This window comes from Sturnus vulgaris, chromosome 6, assembly GCF_052056855.1.
Source record: "Sturnus vulgaris isolate bStuVul1 chromosome 6, bStuVul1.hap1, whole genome shotgun sequence".
In the NCBI taxonomy this organism is placed as follows: Eukaryota; Metazoa; Chordata; class Aves; order Passeriformes; family Sturnidae; genus Sturnus; species Sturnus vulgaris.
In genome coordinates, this window is record NC_142248.1 from 40,385,072 (window position 1) to 40,411,267 (window position 26,196).

The 26,196-nt window shown below is 45.8% G+C and overlaps 1 protein-coding gene across 1 annotated transcript in view; it reads right to left on the minus strand.

Annotated features, from left to right (window-relative positions):
• Nucleotides 1–25,758, minus strand: part of AHNAK2 (AHNAK nucleoprotein 2) — a 99,980-nt gene extending 74,222 nt beyond the window's left edge. The window contains exons 1-3 of the mRNA XM_014871473.2: nucleotides 25,596–25,758; nucleotides 24,002–24,121; nucleotides 23,497–23,579 (exon numbers count right to left, since the gene is read on the minus strand). Of these exons, the coding sequence (XP_014726959.2) occupies nucleotides 23,497–23,579; nucleotides 24,002–24,121; nucleotides 25,596–25,758 (366 nt within the window). The remainder of the gene's footprint in view (nucleotides 1–23,496; nucleotides 23,580–24,001; nucleotides 24,122–25,595) is intronic.
• Between the last annotated feature and the right edge of the window lie 438 nt (nucleotides 25,759–26,196).

A 26,196-nucleotide genomic window follows, 5' to 3' on the forward strand; every position in this document is an offset into this window, starting at 1 on the left:
GCTGACACACTCCTCAGCCTCTCAGTGAATATACATCCTTGGATGCCAACCAAATTATTCCGGGCTGCCCTGCATTGCATTATGCCTCACTGATCATTGCTTGCAGAGCTGGAGTCCAGGTCATTGCAGAGAGAGAAGAGGAGTGGTGAGGATGCTCCTCGCAGAGTCTGAGCACACTTAGGGAGATTGATGAAGGCTGCCCGGCTGCCCGATTGGCTGCTGCACTCCCTGAGCTCCAGCGGAGAGGCCAGGCTGACAGAGCACAGCAGCCTCCTGGTGATGGAGAGAGCCAGGAGCAGTGGGGCTGGGAACTGTTCTGCATGCCTCCCTGAGGAAATGCAGAGAAGCATGCAAAAAGGGTGAGCAGACCCTGGGATTTTCCCTTCCCTGTGAGCAAGGTCTGCTGCAACCCTCCCCCCCAAAATCAGCAAAAGGGAATCCCACTCATCTGCTTAGAATTATGTTCTTAAACCCTGGACACTCATCAGAAGGGGTTTGGGACACATCTTGGAAATGAACTTGTATTCGTGGCCAGCTACTTACCACCACCAAGAATGAAAAAGAACAAGATATAAATTATACATAGACTTTCTGTGTTGAACTTACTATAATGCTCAGACATTTCATTAGTAATCTTTAAAAAACAGGAAAATCATGGTGCCCATTACACATGTAACCAGCCTGTGGCCAAAACCAGCTGCTATGCAAGCATGTGCACTGTGTCTGGTCCTACTGAGTGCCCCCTGAGATCAACAGGGCAAGTTTCCCTGATCCTAGTGGAAGCTGAGGAGACGACGAGAGCAGCCAGTGTGAGCCAGGAGGCCAGTGCTGCTAAGACAGGGAGTGTGCCCATAGCATCACTCCTGTTTTCTGGCTGTGAGTATGGCAGTGGTATTGGTGAAGAGCACAGGGTAGGAAAGGACTTCAAGGCTTCATGCTAGAGTTGGCCTCCTTGGCATTTGTGGCAAGGAAGGCAACAAGTGTGGCTGTACTGCTTGGCATACACCTTAGGTTATTCCTAGCCCTTAGTTTGTCTTGAGGAGCATAATCCCCGTGACATCAGTTAGCCTGGCCCTACCAGCTCTGTGGGAATTTGGGGCCTCAAAGATCACAGGAGAGGTGACTCCCACCAGAAGTCAGCTCTGTGGACTTCTGAGGCCAGGGTTCAACTCCCACAGCTTTAGATGTGTAGAGAATAAAAGCTTCATGCTGTGTCCTATTGTAGTCAAAGGACTGTAGTCATCCAACCATATTTTGTTAACTGTATCTCTAACCTTTATATTCTGCTAACTGTGCCTGATGGCATAAATCCTCGAGCAGCAAGACCTGTCCAAGGCCCCAGCTTGTCATGGCTCAGACTTGGAGAAGATGGATCAGAAGGTAGAGTGGTGACTCAGGGATTCTCTGTGCGCATAGGATGTGGTTTCTCTCTATTTGCAGAAACAGCTGATCAAGAGAGCGGTGTGGTATCTGACAAGTGAATTATTCTTAGTGCAGTAGAGGAATAAAAATCCATGTGTTCTTTCCTACTGTTGAAAGCCCTTTAAACACATGCTTTTGAACATAGTAAAATATTTAGTGAAGATGACAACAGCTCAAGTAAAAATACAGATGCAAGCATATGTGCATGCACACGCAGAACAACTGAGCTGGAAGATCTCCCTATTTACTCATTTCAGCTGTATGTTTGCACCTACAAAGCCAAAATACTTCTTGAGCTGATATTTTTGGTTAGCTTTATTTTTGCTTCTGGTATCAGTAGTGAATTGCTGTACAATGCAGGAAGTGAGCAGGATAAGGAATGCACCAATATGTCACTATCCAGCACAGGAAGAAGAAGGGGAGGATCTGGAAGAGATCCATAACTGGGAACTAGATTTAAATGAGGTTTCAGAGCTTAAAGCATGACATGTGCAGAAATTAGTCCAGCATTGTGCTGCCAGGCACCCCAGCTCTCTGCTTGGGCCGCTGCCCTGTGCTAAACACAAATGCCCTCTGGAAGGACCTGGTTTCTCTTGTCCGAGAGATTGGATCTCTCCCACACAGGCGCAGAGGGGGCTGCTCTGCAGGAAAAGTTCAGTCCATCTGGATTCCTGAGCCTGCTGAGCTGCTGGGTCTCCAGAGATGTTTTGTTAGGTATCCTTGGAGCTGAATTTATCCACGGTAGCAGGTCTGGGTTTCTCCATCTGCAGTGGTTTAGGGGTGTACCCACTTTTGTCATAACACAGAGGTCCATGGAGCACTCTCCTGGCATGCAGGTGGTCTTGGTTCAGTTCTCAGCCTTCTCTGTGAGCGTGATTTTCCTTATCTCAGAAAAACCAGAGACATAAATATGGAGTTTCATTGGATCTGGAAAACATCCTTTCGTGACACCATTACGAAAGCTCTGTGTCTCTTGCTTGCTGAATGCATTCCATCAGAATCTTCACAAATGCAGATGAAGGGAAAGTGACAGCCCCTTCCTGAAGGAAATGGCCATAAATCAGTAGCTGCTTGTCCATGGACCAGATGTCACCACAGTCTCTGCTGAAACAAGGTCTGAGGTTCTGATAGAAGGGACCCAAGATTTAGAGCTGCACAACCCCATAGACCTGCTGGCCACCCTCTGCAGGGCCACAGCTCAGCCTGTCCTCCCTAGGCTCTTCCCAGCCTTCCTGCTGCTCTCTGCAAGCATTTTCAACCTGTGAATAGGGTTAATGCTACAGTTTTCTGTAGCAAAATCTAAGCATCTTGTCCTCTGAAAACGTCCTCCCTCCATCACACATTAGGTTCAGCCAGGTGGAGATGCCCCCAGGGCTGGCAGCTGAGTCTGATGGCCTCAGGGCAAGTGTGTCATGGAAATATCCACAGATGACAGAAGAGCAGGGAAAAGCAATTGCAAAGTGCTAATGCTCCCTCCGGGGCTGTGAACAAAAATAAGATAAAAAGACAATACCAGACCTTTCTCGTGACATTTTGCACCCCAGAAAATTTGTGGTGGGGGAGGAGCAGTCCCTGGTTCAAGTGGGTTTGGGAACACTGCCTGTCCGGGAGCCTTTTTCGACGTGCTGTGCAGCCTTGCTGCTCTGTCCCTTCACTCTTGTCATGTCCCCTGGACCAGGCAATGTCCCACAGCAAGGCAGTCATTGGCTGTCAGAGTTTGGTGCTGTGGTATTTCTGGGCTCTTTGTTTCCAGCTGAGTCTACAAAGACCCAAAAGTGAGACAGTGGGGGGAGTATGTTTGCATGACTAAGGAAAAGATTAACGAAGTGTCTTTTGTTTTTAAGGCAGGACATGTACATTGCAAGTTAATTTTCAAGGATTTTTTAATAGCATTTGGAAAGAGAAATGTACCTCTGAAGGGAGATTCCTTGAGAAATGGGTGTTGCAGACACACACACATCTCTATTGTTGCTCAAGGAGCCTGGAGGATGGATTCAGTCCCATTTCTCCATTTTCTTCTGTACACAAGGGTACCTGATGCACATCCTAGGTATCTTAGGGCCTCTAGACATCTACATGGGGCTGGCAGATGTGACACAGGACCCAGGATAAACCTGTCCCCTTCTAGAGAGGCCAGCAGAGGCAAGGCAGCATATCCTGATTGTCTCAGAGAGCACAGCTTGCCTACATTTGGACAGCTGAACCTGGCCAGGGAGGCTGCACTTTGTTAAAGCTGAGTCAACACATCTGTTCTGGATCTTGACAATTCGAATAATGGGCAGTTCAAAATTGTTCAGAGATGCATATTTATTTTTCTACATTCATTCCTACTTGTTTTGTTTGAATTACTCTTTTCTTTGCAGTCCAACTCATCCAAACAGTGCAGCACAAGTGAAGATGGCTCTCCAAATGAGCTTGTATTTCTTCCTGGATAGCAACACCTCATTTGGCTTCTTGTTAGAAACTTCCTCCTCTGGATGTGTGACCCAGTCCATTTCACAGGTAGGACTCCTCCAGTGGGATTTATGGCTCTGGCCTGGCACACCTCGTTCCCTCTGTGTTGTTGGAGGAGGGCAGCCTGTGCAGGAGCAGGGTGAGGTCAGGGCACAGACCTGATCTCCTCCCCCATCTGCTCAATTCTCACAATAACACCACAGTCTTGCCAAAAATATAAAGAGTGCCAGAAAGTAGGGGCTAGCAATATACTTTCTAGAGGTATCACAGAATCATAAAATAGTTTGGGTTAGAAGGGATCTTCAAATGTCATATAGTACAACCCCCTGGAATAGCAGGGACATCTTCAACTAGATCAGGTTGTTCAAAGCCCCATCCAACCTGACCGTGAACACTTCCAGGGTTGGGGCTACCTGTATTTCACCAGTTTCATTGCAAAAAAACCCTTCTTCATATTTAATCTTTCAGTTTAAAACCTTTCCCCTTTGTCCCACCAGTCCACGCCCTTGTAAAAAGTCCCTCTCCAGCTCTCTTGGAGCCCCTTTAGTCACTGGAAGGTGCTATAAGGTCTCACTGGAGCCTTCTCTTCTCCAGGCTGAGAAACTCTTGCTCTCTCAGCCTGTTTGTAGGACAGGTGCTCCAGCCCTCTGATCTGCTCTGTGGCTTTCTCTGGACCCACTCCAGCAGGTCCCTGTTATATCCTGAGCAATTCCTCCAAATGTCAGCACTCCATGTCTCCACACACCATGTCATGTGTTCTGATGACTTTGCCCTAGGTCAGTGTGTACAGGAGGAAGAATTCCAGCTGTCCTTCTGCTCTGCAGTTTTCATACCACTGAGAGGTTAATGAGGCTGAATGCCTCCCTGATCCTCAAATACTTGGGTGAAACAGGGAGCACAGCTTGTGCCTTGGAAACTCAGAGCTGGAGCTGCTCAGCCACCAGCATCTGCTCTCAGCAGGGCTGACTGTGTGAGTCCTGCAGTGCCTTCTCCAGCCCTTCAGCAGCTCTGCAACTGCCATGGCTGAACTGGGAGCAGCTTCTTTGCTCCCATGGGCATGGATGCCACTGTCACTCTGCACTGTGGCTTTCCAGGTTGCACAGCTATCTCCCAGTCTCGGTTTCTACCTGCATCCCAGCATTGTGCTCCAGTATCCAAATTAATGTACTTGCTCTTTTGACGGCCCACATTCCTCTCTGTTCATTCCCTTCTTTCTTGCTCTCAGTGTCCTTCTGTTCTTTACCCTCACTGGTTGGTTACTGGTCAGATGGTGCTGCCACTGCTTGGGCAATGATGGAAAATGGGTGGCAGGAGATTTTTCCACTGAGGTCTCTTGGGATCAGGGGGGAGATGCATTGCCCTGGGAAATATGTTCACATTTCCATGTCCAAAAGAAGGCTCAGCCAGTCCCTCCTCAGCCTTCCCTCTCCCCTCCTGAAGTGCCCATTCTTATTTGCTAGATGTCTTCTGCTTGGATTTATACTCTGGCCAGTTCAGCTATTTGAAATCTGCAAGGTCCTGCAACATCTCCTGAATTACCAATTTTCTTGTTTTCTTTGTGTGACTCTGCTTTTTTCCTAGAGTATTTTACATAACTTTTTAGGTGATTGGATGTTTTAGTCTACGTGACATGGACCAGTTCCAGTGACTTTTCCCACCTCACTTTTGTGATCTGCTGAGTTACACAATCTCCTCTGACAGTAACATTCAGCTCATCACTCCCCCAAGGTAAAAATCTGCTTAGGGAGCTGCTCTCATCTCAGATTCACAAACCTTTTCTGGCACAAATGAAATGGGAAAGTCAGACAACAAAGTTCCCTGGAGCCAAATGGGTGTCATTTATTCCTGCCATGTCTTGCTCTTTTAAGCAGTACAGCAAGAACAGAATGGAGAACTTAGGAACAAGTTTAGAAGTTGTCTGAAACTGCTCCTACAGGCAAGCAGAGCTAATAATTGTACATGGAAAAATTAGATACAAAATATTAAAATATTTTACCTGAAATTAAAAAAAAAATACCCTTCTCAACTTCTGCCTTCCAGCCCCATCTCTTCCTTTTGAATGTCTGTGATTTGCTCCACTATTGGAGCTGTGCACAAATGAGCATACAAGGCCCCCTCAGTTTCTGCTGCAGCTTCCCTGATGCAGAAGGAGCCCAGTTGCATTGGCCTTTAGTGCAGAGTCCAGATGCATGAAAAAAAAATGGACCTTTTCTAACAGAATTTGGCACAGCTCTTTACCAATTTACAAAATTTTGGCATCAAGCTCTTGGTATTTTCCTTCTAACCTGAGATCTTTACCTTTAGTAACTTGGGACAACACCATTTTACTGGACTAAGTGAAGACTCCAGAACATGGCTCCTGACTGTCATGGCAGTTTGTTCTCTTTTTTTAATGTGTATTTGGTGCATGCAAGTGAGCATGTACTGGTGCATCCATGGGGCAGGGAAGGAAGAAAATATGCAGTGGCCAGTGAATCTCTGTGGGGTCATGTTTTGATGTCCTGACTCAGCTGTTCTTTTGGCCAAGCTCTACTGACCAGCTGTTCAAAGCTATTTAGACACCGGATGTCTCAGTATAGTTCAGCATCTGTCTCAGGCTGGCTGAGGGCTGGTAAGGACCTCTAGAGACTGATCCATTCATGAGCATTATTTGTAAAGATTGGCTTTGGCTGCTGATATAACAGGACGCTCTGTGACTGAATGCATTTTTTTTTTCTGGAGAATTTCTACTACTGCTCTTTGTACCTTTTAGAAGAGTCCCCGTTTTGCTGTCTGATTTTAGCCTCCTCCTGATAAGTCCTTAGGCAGAGATCAAGGCTTGGGGAGAAGAGATTTCACTGCTTTAAACAGTGAGAAAAACTTAGGCCAGGTTAAGTCACCTGCATTCTCATCACACTGTAGTAATGCTGAAGTGCAGTACAGAGGTTCCTAGTAAAAAACACTTGCTTTAAGGCTTCCTTTTAGAGACAATAATGTGTAATATTTCAGTATTTTACCCAAAAAGACTCATAGTTAGGGTTCTATTAAAATAACTTTGAAAGTTTCATTAAAATGTATCTGAAAATTTGTGAGTGATATATATCAACCTCAACTATATAAAAGCTTTCAATTTTACAAGAAACTATCTGCATACCCCGATTTGTCCAAGATAGTTCATTCATCTCCTTCTGTTTCAGCCATTTGAGTCCCAGAAAATCAATTACAGGAGTCTCTTCCCTTTTACAAGGACACATTTTTCAACATTACATTCCTTAGGCTATGAACAGGTATTGGTTGCCTAAAATGTAAAACATGTAGCATGTAAAAGTGGGATTCACCAAGGCCAACAAGGAGCAATCCCCTAAGTTAGCCTGAAGAAAATGACAAGGAGAATAGCAGGGACCTGCAAAGAGATATAGACACTTAGCTCTGAGCTGCAGAACTACCTGCTCTCACCTGGAATCTGTAACCATAGACTCTTCCCTGGAGACTATGTACAAGCCACCCTTTTGTCACAAAACACAGCTGGGGAGAGGCCCACCTGCCCTGGCATGGAGCAGCTCAGTGTTTGTAGAACAGTTCTGGAAGGTGAGAAGCTGAGGAGCAAGTCTCTCGATTTCCTGGGGAAGGGTGCCTGAAGGCGACCTCGCTGTGCGAGAGCCCTGTGAGCATTGCTGCACTATGGAGTAGGAGAGAGGCACTGTGCCCTGCATGAGAACATCCCTCAACCCAGCAACAAAAGTGCTTGAACTGGGCTCTGACACTTCCAGGAAAATGCTTTGGCTGGTGGGCATCTCTTCTTTCTGTGTTGCCAGAGGCTGTGTTCCAGAGCTTGCTGCCTTGGAGGATGCCTGATGTGAGTCTTTCGTGACTCATCTCTGCAAAACAATCTCCCACATGAAAAAGGCCTTTTAACTCCAGGGTTTCATGTGTTATCCCAGTGCTGAAATCTGCCCAGTCCATCTTTGCTGTAGGTCTTCTCTATCTGCTGCAGACTTGTGTGTCACCTGTGCAATGCCTCCCACTCCATGAGCCTGTATTGCATCTGCTCTCTTGTTCTCTCAGCTTCCTCCATCCAGGGGATCATTCCCCTGATTCCTCAATGCTGGTTTTGTGAAAAAGAAAATTCTTTTACAGGCATGAGTTCATAACAAGTGGATCACCATCCTTTTGCCATTCCCAAATGGACCACCACTCAGAAGTGACAATGCATTAAGGTCCTTTCCAGTGTTAGCTGACTTGCACAGCTCACCCAGTGCCTGGCATGGGGTTAGGAGCTGCTTGTGATTTCCACACTTTGCCTTTGCCTCTGAAGGGAGGGGTCTCATTGTGCTCCAAATGATGCTGTTTCACAAACAAAAGCATTTGCTCAGTTCCTTTATCATTTCCTGAGAGGGCGCGTTCATCTCCGTCCTACTTGCGGCTGTCATCCAGCGCCTGGATCTGTGCAGGAAATCTGCCTTGAACAACACGTGAGGGCTGCCAAGACACGCATTGCTGGTCCCCACAGGCACCAGCAGACAGCATTATCATTACTTATCCTCAGGAGATCAAGTGGTACATGGTGTTCTCCTCCAAAGACTGGAGCACTTTTGTATTGCGTGGTAGCTGCGCTTGGGACAGCGCCTGGGGCTGCTGTGACACGGGACAGAGAAGGCTGCAGGACCATTTTGGTGCTGCAGCCTCCATCACATCCGACTGAGCTGTTTGCTGTCAGCTCACCAGCTCTATCACAGTGGAGAGGGCTGAGACTCAAACAAGATCAGATATTTGAGCACGCCAAAGGCTCAGCTTCCCGGAGACCAGGGACTGAGGCCAGCGCTGTGGCTGCTCTCTGTGAGCCAGGGGCTTTACCCTTCTGCTTGCTCGTGCTGCAAACAACCTCAGGTCAGTCAAGAGTCACAGGGAGAGTTTTTCTTCCTGCTCAAAAGAGGCCAAAGCCTGAAGCTCTGAAGGTTTCATGCAGACCTTGCTCTACTCTCCCTGGCAGTGAGAGCTGTGCCCCTCCAAGCCCAGACATCCCTTCTCCTGCCAGGAAGGGGTCTGGATGTGGATGTAGGATTTTTTTCCCTTTTTTCTCACAGAGGAGGGCAGGGAGAGCAAGTTTTGAGGAGGGAGACAGTTCTGAGTCACCTGCTGGGGTTTCAACCTGGTCCTCAACAAAGCAGGAGCCTTTCAGCAGGGCTGCTGCTATTTATTTCATATGTATCGTACCTCTGTGGAGGGAAAGCATGGGAGTGACTCAGCTGCTGCCACAGGGATTTACAGTTTCAGCCAGGCACAGGGGTGGGACAACCATGCCACCCGAACACAGGGACACACATCAGCTGCAGCCACTGCTCTTCACCTGCCATAAAATTTGGGATCACTTATCATTCTCATGTTAACAGAGGCCATGATCTATGCAGCATCACCTCTGAAAACAAGCCAGCTGTGAGGGCTCATAGGGAGAGCTATTCTCCCTGGATAGCCTGGCACTTCCAGGCAGGCTGCTCTGTTTTCCCGAAAATAGGGACAAAAATCAAATGAGTGATACCCTTGAAATGGTCTCCCTAGGAAAATACTCTGTGTATGAACAAAAATCCCTAACAGAAAATGGTCACATCACTGAAACATGTATGGCTGGAGGAGAGATAAGAGTTGGTGAGAGGGAGGGTAACTGCAGTTCCATCAGAGATAATGCACTCCCTAAGAAATAACTCCCTGCTGCTGTGTGGGAACTGAGTGGCTCAGCACAGCACTGTGCCTTGCAGAGACTGTGAATATCCAGCCAGAGACTCTGTGCTGGAACAGAGCCCTCTCCAGCAGCCAGCGAGGCTCTGCTGGCCACCTGTCCTCTGCCCTTCTCCTGGTGTCCACCTGCAGTGGCTGACATTGCCACAGGAGTGCCACCACCCAGCACAGGGTATTACCTGAACACTTGTGTCCTTTCCAGGATTGCAAGGAGACACCTACAGCCAGCTGGGATCTACCTCCCAGGATCTTTTCCTGGTGCAGACACACCACCTTTCACAGACCTCTCCAGAGCTGAATCTTTTCCATCTGAATTAATTCATTCCTTTTCAGCAATTACACAGAATCTGGAGCTTTGTTCCAAGCATTGGGGGAGCCAAATTTGCAGAGTAATGGAATTCAAATCCATGCTTGCTCACCAGGTAGTCTAATGGGAGTTGTGGGAATTCCCATTGCATTTCCTGAAAATGTGTCTGCTGTGCAGCAAGAAGCTCAGACTCTGATCAGATAGAGAGGCACCACTGCAAATAGGACTGTGACTTAGTGGTCGAGGTAAGCAGGTGGCTGCCAAACCTTGTTGTACATTTTGCATTAAATATTTAGCACATAAAAAAAAAGAAAGTGGTTTTCTGGAGCAGAGTGCCCCTTCTTCTAGGTGAGTGGCTTGACTGCTAAGCCATCAAAGTCATCTTTTTTCCTTGCTGCATACTGAGGTTTCTTTGCTTTCTACAATCTGAAAGAAAAAGAGTGACCTGTGAGAGGTAACTTGCAAAATATTTCACCAGGGAATACCAGAATACCATTATCCAAACATTGCTTTTTGGTGAGCTTATGGGATTTCTGACCCGGCTTCAGCTTGCAGATTTTTGAGTTATTTCATGATGCAAGACTACCCTAAGACTAATGGAATGAAATGCTCTTTCTTCTTAACTTCTGCACCCCTATGAAAAATAAAGGTGTTAATATGTCTATTTTCCACTCTGCTTGTCTCTGTGGTTTTATTGTGAACTCTGAGCAGCCAAAGGTACAAAGAGATCCCACAGCTTGATGGGAGAGGTGGGTACCTCCAGCTGCAGCACAGGGCAGCATTTAACAGCAACTCTAATTATCCAGAGGGGTTGCTGAGAGAGGCTGCTGTGGCTTCCCTGCTGCATTAAGCCCTATAAATGAAGGCTGTTTTCTTTAGGAAGTCTAAAGGTTGCCTAGCATTTATCAGTGGGTAAGCGCCAGCACATGGGTGTGAAGATGAGGAGATGGTGCAAGGCTGGGGAATCACTCCAGGAGCAAGAAGGTGCAGAAGAGGAGAAACCACAGGGAGGAAGCCATGGCTCAGGGGGGGAAGTGTACAGCCAACAGGCGGGGTCAGGGACGGGCTGTTAGAGGGAACAGTGTGGTGGAAAATAAAATGATTTGACTTTTCTGTTTTAAAGAAAAATAGCATCTTCTGTGTAAGTCTGTGCTGGGACGCCCTGTCCGACCTTTCTCTGAACCTGGGTGTGTGACCAGACATTATCTGGTGGGGGCCTTCTAAAGGTCTGTTGTAAATACTGCTTAAAGGAGATATTCCCACCAGAGGAGGAGGAAGAGTTGTGCCAGCAGCAGAAGTGAGGGCCAGAGCCCCAGTGATGGTGACAATGGGCTAAGGGCAGGATGGTGGCTGCCCGGCTCCTACACCTCAGGGCCACCCTGTGCACACCCCAGAGCTCTGCTCTATCTGTAATTCGTTTTGCATGAGTAGCTTGACATGATGTAACCCCTGTCCTTGTGACTCAGCATGCCAAATATAAGCATCAAATGACTACAGAGTCATCTGATTTACAGGAGTCTCACTTATAACAGCTCATTACCAAGCCAGCAAAGTATCTGTGAGCCCGCCAGCAGAGAGCAGATTGGAGAGCTTATGAAAGCAGATTTTGAGAAGACTTTCCTAGTCAGGTCTGCAAAACCATCTACTTGAAGCAAATAAGGAAAATCATCTTGCCTTACCTTTTAAGTTTTCCTTTCTCACCTCACTTTGTCTCAGGAAGCAAAGTTTCACCAACCAAAGCCACCTCAGGAATGGTCTAATGAGTCTGTTTAAAACCATGTCAAAATGAAATCTGGCTGAGAGCTGGGTGATGGAGGTAAAGTTTTCCACCAGCACAGGGTGAGGCCAAAGGAAACACTCAGACCTGCAGCCCTGTCGATGGCAGAATTTTCATGCAGTGTCTCTGCATATCTGTTAGTCCTTTCCTGAGTCAAAAACTCCAGCTGGCTGTGAAGTATATTGTTCACTCACAGACCCTCTGCATTTATTTTATTACTTAAAGAGAGCCAGATTACCATAAGTTTTCTTAAATCCCCCTACTGTGCTTTACAGCTCACTCCTAAAAAAAGCTACGTCAGGTCAGTGACTTGGGTGGCCAGGCTACAATGTTTTCTGAATAACTGCAGCTAAAACTACTCCCATGGAATATCCCAGGCACTAAACGTGCTGTTTGACTGCAAAGCACCCATTGAAACCCCCTGTCTTTAAGCTAATTTAGGAAAGGAAATGGAGACATTCAAAAGTGCAATGCCACTTGCATTCAAGTCTTTCCTAATGCAATCCCTGCTTATTTCTCTTTCTGTAATTTCTCTTTCTGGTCTGGTGCAAGTCTGCCTATGCCCTGAGAACATGAACTTGGAGGGATTAGGCTCCAGCTGTTCTCAGAGATGTTGTACTTATGGATAAAGAAGACATGCCTAAGCCCTTCTCGACATGGTACAAGGCAAACACCTCTCTAACAGGGTATTTCCCTGACCTCCAGGCTCTAGGATACTTGGGATAAGGGGTTTCCAGGAGCTGAGATGGGCACTCAGGTCTTCCCACAGCTAGATGGGTGTAACTCCAATCCCTTGCAGGCACTGAAGAAATAAAAAAAAATTATTCCAGATCTCTGGGCTGTGCCCAGCCCCACTTAGAGGGGCCATACTCCCTAGCTGTACATGTCCTCAGCTGCAGATTGTCATGATGTAGGAAACACAAGTAAGAGATTCAGTTTTTAAGGAAAATACAGAATATTTGTGTGTATGCTTATCCGTGGGTATTTTTCATTCTCTCTCATTTTTTTTATGCCAAGCTGCCACAGGAGACATCTGACAGGACCTCTTGGGCTTTGCCCATGTATGACCAGTGTTTGTATTTAAGAAAAAATAATCTCAGAATTGTTTTGCCTAGTTCACATGATTTATTGCTTCAGGATAAGATTTTTCTGGAAATCTGTAAGATCCTCCAGGATCAAAGCAGCCTAGCAAAGGCAAGGTGCTGTTATCATTACGTCTTCAGTCGCCTTACTTTCCCCATAGGGAGAAGTAATTGTGCATGCAGTTTGTGTCTGGAGGCAGTATATTCTACAGAAATGCCACTTATTACTGCACTGCTTTTCATCTGCAGAGGGGAAAAGTGATATGAAAATGCCTGGAGGAGAAGGAATGTGGTAATATGAATCTCATTTTGCCATGCCTAAAAGAACCTCATACAGACAAGGAGTTGATAAAAGAGAGTCAACGCTGAATAAAAATCCCCAATTAGTGCCCTATTAAAAGCAGCACTTGCATGGTGAGGTGGCTTAACTCTCCCTGCTTTTACAGAAACCTTTGCTAGTGTGTGCTTGCTTGGCTTTTTTATAACCTCTCCCATCTTGAAGCCACAGCTTGCTTTCCAGGTACCTGCATGCCACTTCCAGCAGCTGGATGGCCAAAAGCTCCGGTGTGGTGCTGGGTAACTGGGCAGAGGTGCTGCAGGGTCATTGCTCCAAGGCAGGGCACTGGAACTCCCCAGTCCAAAGATACAGAGTTTTCTGCCATCAAATGATGGCAGCTCACAGTGGTTTGCCATCACTTTAAATGGAAACATCCAGTCAGCCCTGAACCTGAGAGAAAACTGATGGTGCTCAGCAGCTCAGCCCTGGCTTGTGGCAGTCTGAAGAGAGAAGTCTCATTTTCAGGCTGGGTTTGGAAAGCAGCATATGGGTGGAAGGATGGCTTCTAGCTGCTGCCCTGGGGCCCAGGGTTTTGGGAAGGCTCCAGCTTGTGAGGGTTGTCTGCTGCCCATGGGCTGGGGCACAACCCTGGTTTGCACCAACCACCACATCTTGTGCAGAGGGAGGTGTTTAAGAGCATCCCCATTTGAGCCAGGGGCTCGTGCTGGGAGGCTCAGCCTGGGATCTGGCAGCACTCCTTTTGTCCCAGCTGCCACTGGCACTGCTGCTTTTCTCATTCCTTGCTCCACTGAAACCCGTGGGGCAGCTCCTCAGGCAGGGATATGAAGTTTCAGATTCACACTTTCTGCCCTGGAGTCTGTCCTTGCAGTGCGCTGTGGTGAGCTTCAGATTTGCTTTTCCCATCCTATTGCATTTGAGGGGGGTAAAGCATGAACAACTTTTGCAATACCACGCTCTGTGCAGCTATCCCCTCAGATCAGGTGAATCCTTCCCCCACACAGAGCTCCTTGCTCTCAGCACAGAGCCTTATCAGCAGAGGCTGACTGATAAACCAGGGCAGTGCCACTGGGGATGTGTTATGTGCATCTTGGCCAGGCACACAGAAACACACGTGTGCACACACATTCCTGCCAAACAGTGAAGCTTCCAGGGATCTGGAAGGGACTGGAGGGCTCTCAGAGAAGAACTAAGCTTTTGAGAACGCCTTTGCATTCAGCCTCTTTCTCCTGGTAACAGTTCATTTGTAACATCTGATTTTCCCCCCAACATGTTCGTGCCACCTGCTCTGACAATTATTTCTGACTTTCCGAGTGTGAATTTCTGCTGGGTCATTTATAACTGACTGCCACAGGGTGCCATGGATCCTGCTGTCAGAGTGAGCACACACCTGATTTATTCGTTATGCCTATGTTAGGAAATCACTAGTTTACATTTAGGGGGGAAAAGTTATATTTTTTCTTCATCCTCTCAAATTTTATCGCAGCACCATCAAAAATAAGGGCTGAAAGGGATTTCTGAAAGTCATCCAGCCCCAGGCAGAGCCAGGACAGACTGAGCATCTAAACCCCTTTGGGCTCTGCTTGGCCTCAGTGTAAAGGCACAGCCACCCAGTCACAGCACCACAGAGTAACCACTGCTCTGTAGTGGCAATTTGCAGGGTTTGCCTCACCTCATAGCTCAGGAGCTCCAGGGCAGACCTCCCTTTGTACCAGCGAAGTTTTCATTTTTACTGTGTGTCAGAACTAAACATGCCTCCCCCAAATATTCTCCTAAAGGGGAGATTTCACTGGAAATGTTTGTTGTCGTGAGATAAGACAAAAGCAGCTCCAGTTCTGCACGTGCAGAGTGCTGGTGGTCACGGGGAGCAGCAGGCACAGCGGTGGTTTTGGAGCTGTTGGGAGCTGCTGGATGAGCAGACGTGGCAGGAGGGAGATCTCACTGGGGGGAAGAGTGCTCCCATCCCTTCCTCTCAATCAGCCCAGCAGGACCACTCTCTCCTCAGTGACAGACACACTGCCCCATGGTTACAGCACCAGTGAGACATCCTCAGCATCCAGCAAACAGGCTGTGAGCAGCCAGGGAGTGGTACCCACGTGTGGGACACATACTGAGAAAGTAAGAAAATTACAGCCTGAAAAATATTCCAGGCTGGAGCTTTTCAGCTCTGTTCCCAGCCGATAAGCTGGTCCAGCTCAAGGCTAGGGAGAATTTCTCCCAGGGTGATAATTTGGTCAAAATAAAAAGGAATTAATAACAAAGATAGAACACCTGTTGTGATGTGTGACCAGGCCCTGGGAATGGGGTGTCTTCTCTCTGAACCAATCACCTTCTCTCTACTCTTGGAGTTGCGAGTCATGCTATAAAACCAAGTGTGTTTCTGAATAAACTTGGCTCTTTCTTTCCTATCATGAAAGACAACCATGTAGCGGTGCATTTTATTTCCGCCGCACTTAAAGGGTTAAAACCCCTTTCCACGGCTACACCCATGTGAAAGCCTGCATGGAGAGATTGGTGCCCATGGTGCCCAAAACACAAATCTGCTTCTTCCCATGGGAGGATGAAGCTGTTTAAAGCAGTCACGGTGCTCCTGATAAGGAGTGCATCTTCTTTACAGTCACCAGGTTTCCAAGCAGATGTATTTTGTAGTTTCTGCAGCAGCTGGGTGGGAAGCTGCGTGCTGCCAGTGTTACTGCTGTGTGAATTCCTTTTTCAGATGTTTATTTGTGTTGCCAATGTCCTCAATGTGTCCTTGCTATGGGTGTAGCTCTAGTGCCAATAAAAACCTCCCGAATTTTCAGCAGAGGCATCTCATCCTGTATTAGGTTGCAGGAATAATGAGTGTTTTTCAACTGGTACTTAAAACCTAAACCTGATATATAGCCCCATAGATCTCCTTTTCAAGCCCTGTGTGTTTCCTCCTTCCTTGGGAGTGGTGGCATGGCTGTGCTGTGGCATCACAGTGGCTCAGGACGTCAGGGGAGCACATCTAGATGACATATGTGTTGGTGATCCCAGGAATCTTTCCTTGGAGTTTGTCCAGGGCAGAGATTCACTCTTTTCCAAAGAAACGGCTTGCAAAAAGTGGAGTCATGGGGAAGGTTATGACATGTGGACAGGGAGCAAAGTTAAGGGAGGAGCAGTTGTTCCAGTCTGCTGTCTCTTCCTGTAGTTCATAGGAAATGAACAGTTTGGGCTCAAGTGTGAGGTGTTGCTGCTTTCCCTCTCTTCTGCAGTTTCAGGATCCAGAACATTTCTTTCTGTGCAATTTAATGTCTACAGAGTGCTCAGATCACCCCGGTCATTGTATTTAGTAATGCACTGCTGAGAGAAGAGGCTTTGCAGTCTGAAGTGCATTTAGCAAAGTACATAAATGTGGGGAGGGGAGGAAAATCCCTGAAGGCATCACTTGTACAACAATGCAACATGAAAATTTACGCCACTTCAATAAAGTATACACAAATAGTTTACAGTCTGCCTTCAACCATAGCTGCTCTACTGTGATTTCTAAATAGAATATGATTAATGTTAAAAATAATCCAATATATGAATTCTGTCTTTTGGATTGTTTTTAGCAGGTCAAAGGCCATTATTGCAGTAATTGAATAATCCCACAGCCCTTTGCTCCAGACATTCACTATGGAAACTAAGCAGTGAGGACTGGCTATTCTATTTTCCAGTCATCCAGACAGCATTTTAATGGGAAAGAAAAATCTGATGCAGTTAAAAGCCCCTCTAAAAGCAGATTATGGGGAAAAAATAGATGCTCAGATGAGATGCAGGCTGATGATTCATTTCAAAATACTGTAATTGTTAAAGACACTGATAATCACTTTGGCAGGAATGCAAAGACATAGAAATGCTTTTTTACCCTGTGTTCTCTAGATTGAGAGACAAGGGGGAGGACTGTTTTCTTTCCATGAGACCAGTGAAAAGCACATATTTCTAAAGTAGAAATCAGGGTTTGTTCTGAAAGTGTTTTAAGACTCAGATGAAAAATACTCTGCTGTTAGAAATGTTGCATGCTATATTTAGACAAGAGTGTTTATTAATTATAGGATAGAATCATCTAATTACTGCAGCTGAGATTGTGACATAGTGTACCAAATATTATATACACATACAGTGAGGTGTAAAATCAGCCAGGGATACCTCAAATCTAAGTAGACTTGTGACTGAGCACTGTTTATTTCACCTGTTTTTACATCCTTGCAAATCCATTGACCCCAGCAGCGATGCTCTTGACTTACCTCAACTTTGGAGGAGACAAATCATAGGCAAATTTTGTTATTTTCATTTTTTCTGAGAAAAGGGCAGGGAAAAGGTAACTTACTTATCTGAAGTCACAAGAGGAATCTATGGAAAAGGTGGCATTGACTCTGGATAGTATCCTAGATGCATAACACTGTTTTCCTCCTATAAGAAATGTCCTAAGCTCATTTCAAGATGTGTGGGAGTTAGCCAGAAACACCCAGGCACTGTTTGATGGTGAGTTTCCATCCCTTCTCCTCCATTCCTGTAGAGTTTTCACTTGTGTCCTGGTGGGCTCACATCCCCTGTGGTCCTTTCACAACCACCACAAAAGACTCCGTAGATCTTGAGAGATCCAAGGGAAGCAAGTGCAAACTGAAATGCAGACATGAGGCACGTTCCAAACCTTTGACCACTCAGGGCTGCCAGTGTGGCACTCGCCAGGCTGGTTACTGAGCCAGCCAGGCTTGGCTGCTAAAAACATTACAGGATTTGGATGCACAACTTAACCTTTAGAAGCCCAGCAGCTGCTCCCCTCTGAGAGACCAAGCAGTCAGCATTTAAGATCCAAGATCTGAAGCATTGCAGATTCTTTTTTTTTTTATGCATCTTCAATAACCTAAAAAAAGCTGAAGGTCTGCTAAAGGTGCAGCTGCATTACCGGGAGAGAACCATTTAAGATCTGGCAAAGGGAAAAGCACATATTTAAAAGACAAGCCTATCAGTCTTTAATGAGGTTATATGGGGACTGAGTGGTCATCTCATCATTGAGTAATCCTTAATGCAACGTGCTCTGAATCTATAATTAAAGCAGCTTCCACCTTTATCTTGCATGCTAAATCTTGATTTCTTGATTTCTCCCAGTTCTTGCAAAACCTCTCTCTGTCTTAAAGATACACCTGGTGTGTCCATGAGCCCTGAAAGACTCATCTTGAGTAGCTGTCTTGGTTTCAAAGACAGGTGTCTGCTAAGAAAGGCAGAAGTTCCTTGTTTTCTTTTGAAATGGAGAATGTAAACCCCCTCCCTCCAAATTATTATAATTTTGAATTTAAGGGGCTCTTAGACAAAGATATGGGAATAGGAATAACAGTTCTTTATTAGGAAAATTAAAATAGAAATACAGTATTACAGAGAACAAACCCCAAAACACTGACAGAGTCAGAATACAACCTGACACCCTGTCAGTCAGTCAGGGTGTTGGTAGCAGTTCCATTAAATGCTGGCTGCAGTCCTTGCAACCTAAGGCAGTAGCCTAGTGGCACCTTGAAGGGCTCACTTGGAGCTGAGAAAGAGAAACTCCAAAGTGATGTTTCCTACTGAATGAGTTTCAGCAAAACAAGCCAGGTTTTAACAGAATGAAGCACTTGTATCAATTGTTATTACCCACTGTCTCCTGCTGCAGTATGGCTCCTGCCTGCTGACGCTCTCTATCTGGGGAGCAAATATTCTCTGCTGCTTCTTCAAAAAATCATCTCTCAACCCAGAGGCTCTTCAGATCTCCCAGGAGGCTTCTTTCCTTCTCCCCCATCGAATTTGCTCCCACCTGAGCCACTGCAAAACTCTCCAACAGCACCTATTGCTGGAAAAAAGCAACTCAAGGCAAAAATAATTACCTATATTTCTAGAAATTACAGCTTGGAAGCGATCACTCAGGCTTAATGGCTGCCAAGATACCTTCAGGGGTAAGAGAAAGAAGGAACCTATAGGTCTCAAATTCTCACAGAGCGAAGTTGCCAGACCAAGCCCTCTGCCTCTTTCTTGGGCGACTGTGAAATTGTTCTAAAAGCACAATAAAGAACCTTGTCAGATAATTGTCCTGTGCAGGTCCAGGCACTGACCAACAATTTGGCATTTTCTATCAGTTCCTGACTTTATCCCAGGTTTCCTGTGTGATCTTCAGCAAGTTGCTCAGACTAAACTTCCTTTTGCATATGCAGGTGCCTAATTCCCACTGAATTAGGTCAGTATCTGCCAAGGACTCTGCAGTAGTCCAGCTCAGCCTCACCAGCCCAGCCTGTGCAGTCCTGCCTTTCTCCTGGTGACTTATTTAGATTTGCTTATTTATGTGTGGCATATACTGTCTTCTCTGCAGCATTCACAGTTGAGAGTTCCAGCTTTGATTTGGGGCTCTAACACACCTTCAACCACAACATAGGAGAAAAAAAACTACAGGTGGTGGCAAAGCTTTCATGTCTACACAAGAAGTGCAGGGACTACTCCATCTCCTTGCAGCAGACAACCTAAATCAGCCCCAGTTTTGGCAGGGAATGTGCAGCAGGCAGAGTTTCCACAGAACAGTAATTGATTTAATCACGTAGCACAGAGCAGTGTGGATTGCTGTCTCAGCACAGAGACAAACATGTCCAGAGCTTCTCCTGAAGGAACAGCAACTTTCAGGCTGTGACTGTGGGAACTGTGTTGTCTTTATTGGGAGTTCAGAACTGGTGTGATTTCACAGCACCTCTCGCACACTAAATGAGAGGCATTTGAAAGCAGGTGAGCTGAGGGCATCTTTCTAAACATGGCAAGTGTTTTCCAAATAACTCATGAGCGCTGCAGCCAAGCCCAGCTGAGCTCTCTCTGCCTGCTCTTGGAAAAGGCTTTTTGTGCACTGCTGCTGCCCAGATCCTTTGGGTGACATCCAGCAGGTGGGAAGGGCTCACACCTGGGGTTGGGGTGGTCCATGGTACCAGCTAAAGACCTTTCATATCAGAGTGACACCACAGCATGGTCATCCTCCTGTGTTCACTGTGCCCAATTTCTGCACAAATCCCAGGCTTGCAAAGCTGGAGGAGCATTGTGGTGTGTTTAGACTGTCCCCACTGCTAAGGGGACATTTAGGTGGTGACTGCAAAAAGGGTGTCCCACAATCTGTTAGTACTGACTGTGGCCCTTCAAAGGCTTTCTGGGGAGGGGTCAGAAAGGAAGCTGCCCACTGGAGGCTGGGACTTGGTGAACTTGCCAGAGCAACAAAAATAAAAAATAAAAATAATTTAAAAAAAAGAAGGAGAGCTGCATTTTGACTGAAATTAATGGAAATTAAGCATTAAGCAGATAAATGCATTTCTGGCTCTAACCCTAATTTTTGTAACATGTCCAGTGGCCTGTTAAGAAGAAAACCTCATTCAATGTCACAGTGCCTCTGAAATAGAGGTGACTGATGTGTTGGTAAATTGGAAATGCAATTCACTCCATCTTGAGCCAGAGAACTGTGTCCTGCATCTGACACTGCTTCATTATATTAATGTTTTTCTTTTTCTTTTTTGGAGATCATATTCCCAGACAGTTTGAGTCACAAATAAATCAACCTGTCTTGCATGGCAGTTCAGCTTTTTCTTATTAAATTGAACAACTACTGGAAGTCAGAGTTTTAGGAAAGAGCTTTCAAATTAATGCAAAGCTTGAACTAGTCTTATACTGCAAACCAGTGGGAAAGAGTAAAGTTCCCTCTGACTGGCAGCCAATAGCCACTTAAATTAAGGAAAAAATCAAACCTTCTGCCAGTTTCACAAAATGTCAACACATCTGTCTGAATTATGAATTAGTGATGCTGAGCTTAAGTAGGAAAAAAACGACAAAAAATGGACAAAACCAGATCTGAATCTCCAGTTTACACACAGAAGACTGAACTCTGTTACTTCTCCTTTTATGTGATTGTTAAAACAATGTTGAAAAGCACCTCTACTTAAATAACTTAAATGCTCAGTAAAGTACTAACAACCCTGGAATCCCTTGATACTTTTTCTTTAATTTAGGCTTTTCTTTGTTGGTTTGCTTACACTAGAATTCCATCTTGAAATTAATGGCATTTTTGCTCTGTACTGAATGAACTTGGAATCTTCTGGCTTACTGGGAACTGTTGTGTATGCTGTCTCAAGTCATGAAAAAAAATTAATACCAGTTTTAATTATAATTTAATTATGATGTATATGCAAATTATATGTGTATATATATATATATATATATATATATGATTTTATTTTAATTTCATTATAATAGCAATTACCAGCCCTATAGGTAACACATACTATGAGTAGGCTTCAAAGCATTTCACAAAGGGAGTAAACATATAATTAGCACTGCTTTACAAATGGGGAAACTGAGTCAGGAGCTCAGGAGTCAGAAGAAGGCAAAAAATTAGCACCAGGTACTGCACCTCAGTCCTCTGAGCCCAGCTCCATGCCCAGGGTTGGTCAGATGCTCTGCTATCTTTCTGACAGCAGGGGCTAAGCCGGGTATTTAGGAGCTATAATTCCTTTTTCCAAACCCTGCTTCTTCCCTGCAAAATCCTAGACAACATCCACCTCCAAAAAAATGACATTAGGCAATACATGCTAATTATTATTATTATGGCAAAACTTTCTGTCTCTGGCAATCAGTCAGACAAGGCTGGAAGGCTTGCACACCTTTAGTCACTTCTCTAGCTGTTAAAAAAATTCCTTTGGAGTGACTGTCCCTGCTGAGAGCTCTGGATGCTTCCCTTGCCCAAACCAATGTTCCATTTGTGATCTGGGACATTACTGAGACCCTTCCTGGGCACTTTGCTGCTCAGCCCTGCAGACAGACACAGCGAGGGCTCAGGTGTTTTGCCAGGTCATCATACCAAAGTGATAAACAGATCTGGATTGCTGCAAGAGTTGTGTGGGTGAGGAATTAATCCTTGCTTAATTTGCTGCTAATAACTCCCTAGCTGTAACATACTCCACCACCAGCACTGGTCTGTACAGTTTCAGACCCTAAGAAAACAGAAATACACACCTAAACCACAGTGTAATCCAAAAGGTATAAAAAAGGAGATGTGTTTATTAGGAAAAGGAAGCTATAAAATAAGGGATTGTAATGAATAACTGAGTGTATATATATATAAATAAAAAAGAGGTAAAGAGCTTGGCTGTGGCAGTCTTTTCCAACCTAATTGGTTTTGTGATCCGTGACTTGAAGGTTATTGTTGGTGATTTCTGTCACAATATACACCAAAAAAAGAGACTGAAATATTATTTTTTTCCTTTACTCTTAAAAAAAAAATCACATTTTTTCCCCATGTACTGGTGAGATGACAGGGCATTCTCTGGAAAAAAGTAGAGTGAGACATAGTTCAAATAAATTAAAAAGGAATGGGAAAAGTATGTAGTAAAGATATGTCTGAATGAGTCATACATACACTGTCAGGAGAGATGAAGTTGCAAAGAAAAGTTGGCATGTTTGTGAAATTTCCTGCCCAGATTGTGCCAGCAGAACTCACATATGGGCTTTTGAAACTGCAATAACCCTCATGTGTCCATGCCAGAGGCTCTTGTCCATGCAACAGCCTCTCTGCTGTTTTGAACAATCCTCCTGGTGCCAGGCTAGAGGGGAGGGTGGCTGCAGACTCCCAGCAGGCAATGTGTGAAATGTGGCCTGGGACTTCAAAGTAATTTTTGTTATTCTAGGAAGGTGAGAATTGAGGAAAAGGTGTTTCATACCATTTTGTTTAAAGACCTACAACAAAGAGGAGTGCACTGTAAAGTAGGATCCCTGGACTGGAATCCTGGCTTGCTGAGTGACTTTGGACAAGACCCTTAACAGTCTCAGCTTCCCTTTCATGGAAAGGATCCTGTCCTGGCATCTTCCATGGAGCACTCCCAGATCTCCTGATGAAAACGACATTTATGTTGTTATAACCTTGCTTTAGCATTTCTGAGTATGTGCCATGGGTAGGTCATGCCCAGCAGACAGCAGGCTCTGATCCAAGTGGAGAATATATAAGTGTGGCAGCACAAATAAAATAGAATAGGAAATTATCACAGCTACCTCATAGCTGAAGTGCCTGGAAACGGGAGGATGAGTGAAGCACACTTTGCAGCCAAGACCCTGTGCAGAAAGCCTCCCTCACAGCCCCACTGTGCCCAGGAGCAGCTCTGCAGCTCCCTCAGCTTTTCCTCTGCTCCTGCCCACAGCCACCTGAGTTCTCACCAAAGACGTCCAGAAATTCCTTCTCCCTGGAGCTCTGCTGTTGCCTAATTGTGATGAAAAGTTCAGAGAGGTTGGCTTGAGCACTCACCTCATCCAAGGGCACAAGAATCACGGAATCACAGAATTGTTTCAGTAGCTCTCGGATGGAGGTAAAGGGAGCAAAGTATGGGAGAAACACAGCACAAAACAGCAAGAGTGAGGAATGGCACATGGGTCGGGATTAATGAAAGAGCTACCCGCACACCTTGGAGATGATGCCTCTGGGAGAAGGGCTGGTATGGAAGATGGCACAAAGCAAGGTCAGGGTGAAGAACACAGGCAGCACACCTGGAAACACATGAGGGAGTGAGGGACTGAAGGGAAAATATGGCCTGGAGGCAGGAGAAGAATCCAGAGAGAGTGAAGAACTGTGACAGGATAAGAGCAAGAGTGTTCAGGGGTAATCAGAAGAGAAAATCTCCCTGGGATAATATTACATAATTCAATTTGTCCGAACATCACATCATTGCTGACTTGCTTTCACTGTAGCAATTACTGACAAATTCCTCAACTTAACACACAGAAATGCACAAATGAGCAGCCTACAAAGACCTGTAGGATGCAGCCCAGGGCAATCCTGTCTTGCAGGCAGCCCTGGGTGGGTGAGCTCTGGGGAGCCTTTTGTCCTCACCCCAGGACCAAGTGAACTTCTGGCTATGTTGTCCCACTCCCATCCTTGCTGCTGGATGCTGCTTCCAGCCCAGCCTCACTGTTTACAGCAATGAGGACCCCCTGTTTTCCAGTGGCTGGAGGACTGGCAAGGAAGTGCATCCAGAAGGTGGCTGTGCCCCCAGGAGAGGTCTGAGACTCGTGAGACTGGATGAGGGGAGCTACAGATACCCCTGGAAAGTCTCACGAGGCTCAAAGACCCCTTATGAAACCTTTGTTTCTTGGTGCTGGGAAAAAGGAGGGGAAAAAAAACTAGAGATAAACAAAATTAATACCAATGTTTTTCTCAAAGTACAACTTTCAGGGTCAGGACAACAGGTCAGAAACTCTTTCCTCTTGCACAGCCCTTTCTCAGCTCTCTGCCCTCCCCAAGATCATTCCATAAATCTCTTGAGGAAGAACTCCACAGGTGTAAATGCCTTAACTCCCTTAGCTTTGGGTGGAGATATTGCTGATTTGAAGCAGCTGAGGCTCTAGTCTCTCTGAGCCCAGAACAGTTTGATCTGAGAATAAAATGCCATCCCGAACATGAGTGCATCTCAGGAACAGCCTAACAGGTGAATGATGTCTTGAAAAATCTGATTTTCAGCAGTGGTTACATCGGCTGCATGTTATTCTTCATCCATTTCTGAAGTCTGGATTCCAGGATGTCTCTGTTCCACTCCTAGCTAATGGGAAGCCTGTGTATCTCAGTGAGATGTTATTAATTCCAAGTGAATACACTTGTTAGCTTTTCTAATTACCCTTCTCATATTCTCACATAAAAATGACTCAAAAAAAATTGTATTTCCTGGAACAGTCATTGACAGCATGTTTACCATCTTAAATTGATCACCCATCACGGACTCCTTCTGTGCCATAACCACTCAATATCTCAGGGCCAGGCCAAGAACTTGCATTAAGTGGAGAATATTTGCACGGTGTGTCTCCAAGAAAAGAGGAGCCCTTTGGAAGGTTAAATGCTGGGGTCTGCAGCACTCCCAATCTTGGCTGGAGGCTGAGATGCTGCAGGCAGGAGTGTGGGACACTGCAGCAGCCCTCAGCAGGCATGGGGACTGCCAGCTGAGCAAGGCTTTGGATCTTGGAAGCTGCAGGAAAAGGGAGCAGTCCTTGTTAGAAGGTGATTATAACAACTTACATTTGCCTTCCCACCCAGCACTCTCCTAGGAATTTTTTGAATCTCCAGTAAAACCATGTTTCAACAAAATAATAGAATGGTTCTTTTTATTTATTTTCTTCTTCTCCAAGTTCCATCATTGCCTGATTGGAGGATTCAGGATGGAAAAGCAGAGAAGGAGGAACAATCACACAGAATCTAAACAAATGAAAAATGTGCACATTCTCAAAACACCAGGAAATGTTTCATTCTGCATGAAAATGGAACAAAGTTTTTGTTTGTAAATTGAGAATGCTGAGCAAGTTCATAAACCATAGCTCTTGTGGTATTTGAAAAGTAATCTATTATTTCAAAAGCACTGCTCACTGAGAATACTTCAGGTTCTTGCCATAATTTGCCATCATGACTCCTATAACACACAGTGCTCCTGGGTGTGGGCTGAGTCTGACTCAGGGAGGTGGGATATGGCATATTTGGAAACACAGGACATTCCCTGCCCTGCATGGCTGGAGCATTACCCATGGCTCCAGCACCAGTCTGGACATGACCCCTTGGTGGCAGTGGCTGAGCAGCAGGGTGGTCTGGTCCAGGGTGCACGTCCCACAGACAAAGGGATGTGATCTGGGCCTCCAGCCAGAGCCAGGATGTGTGCCTGGTGGGGATGATGCTGCCCTGAGCCATGCAGGGCACCAGGAGCTCGGGAATTGTGATGAATCAGTACAGAGCCAGCATGAGATTGTTCACATCACAGTGTTTCATTAGAGTCATTTACTGTCATTACAACAGGTTGGTGAGCAGCAGGATTTCCCAATCCATCCATTTCTGGGTAGGCTTGTAAAGCCCTTTGTGTCCACTGACTATAATTATCCATGGCTAGCTGTGTGAGGGTGTTGTAAAAGCAAACTTTTGGAGGTGGAGACTTGCACTGAGCTGCTTTAGAAGAGGAGATTCAGAGCATTTGTGTGCAGTGGGATGTGAGGGAGCCAGGCAGGCTGGCAGGGTGGAACAGCACAGCACACACAGCACTGAGAGAGGAGCAGGGAGCCCCAGGACAGGCACTTCCTTTGCCAGGGCTGCCCAGCCCAACTTCCCTGGGAGATGCTGCTGCAGGAACAGCAC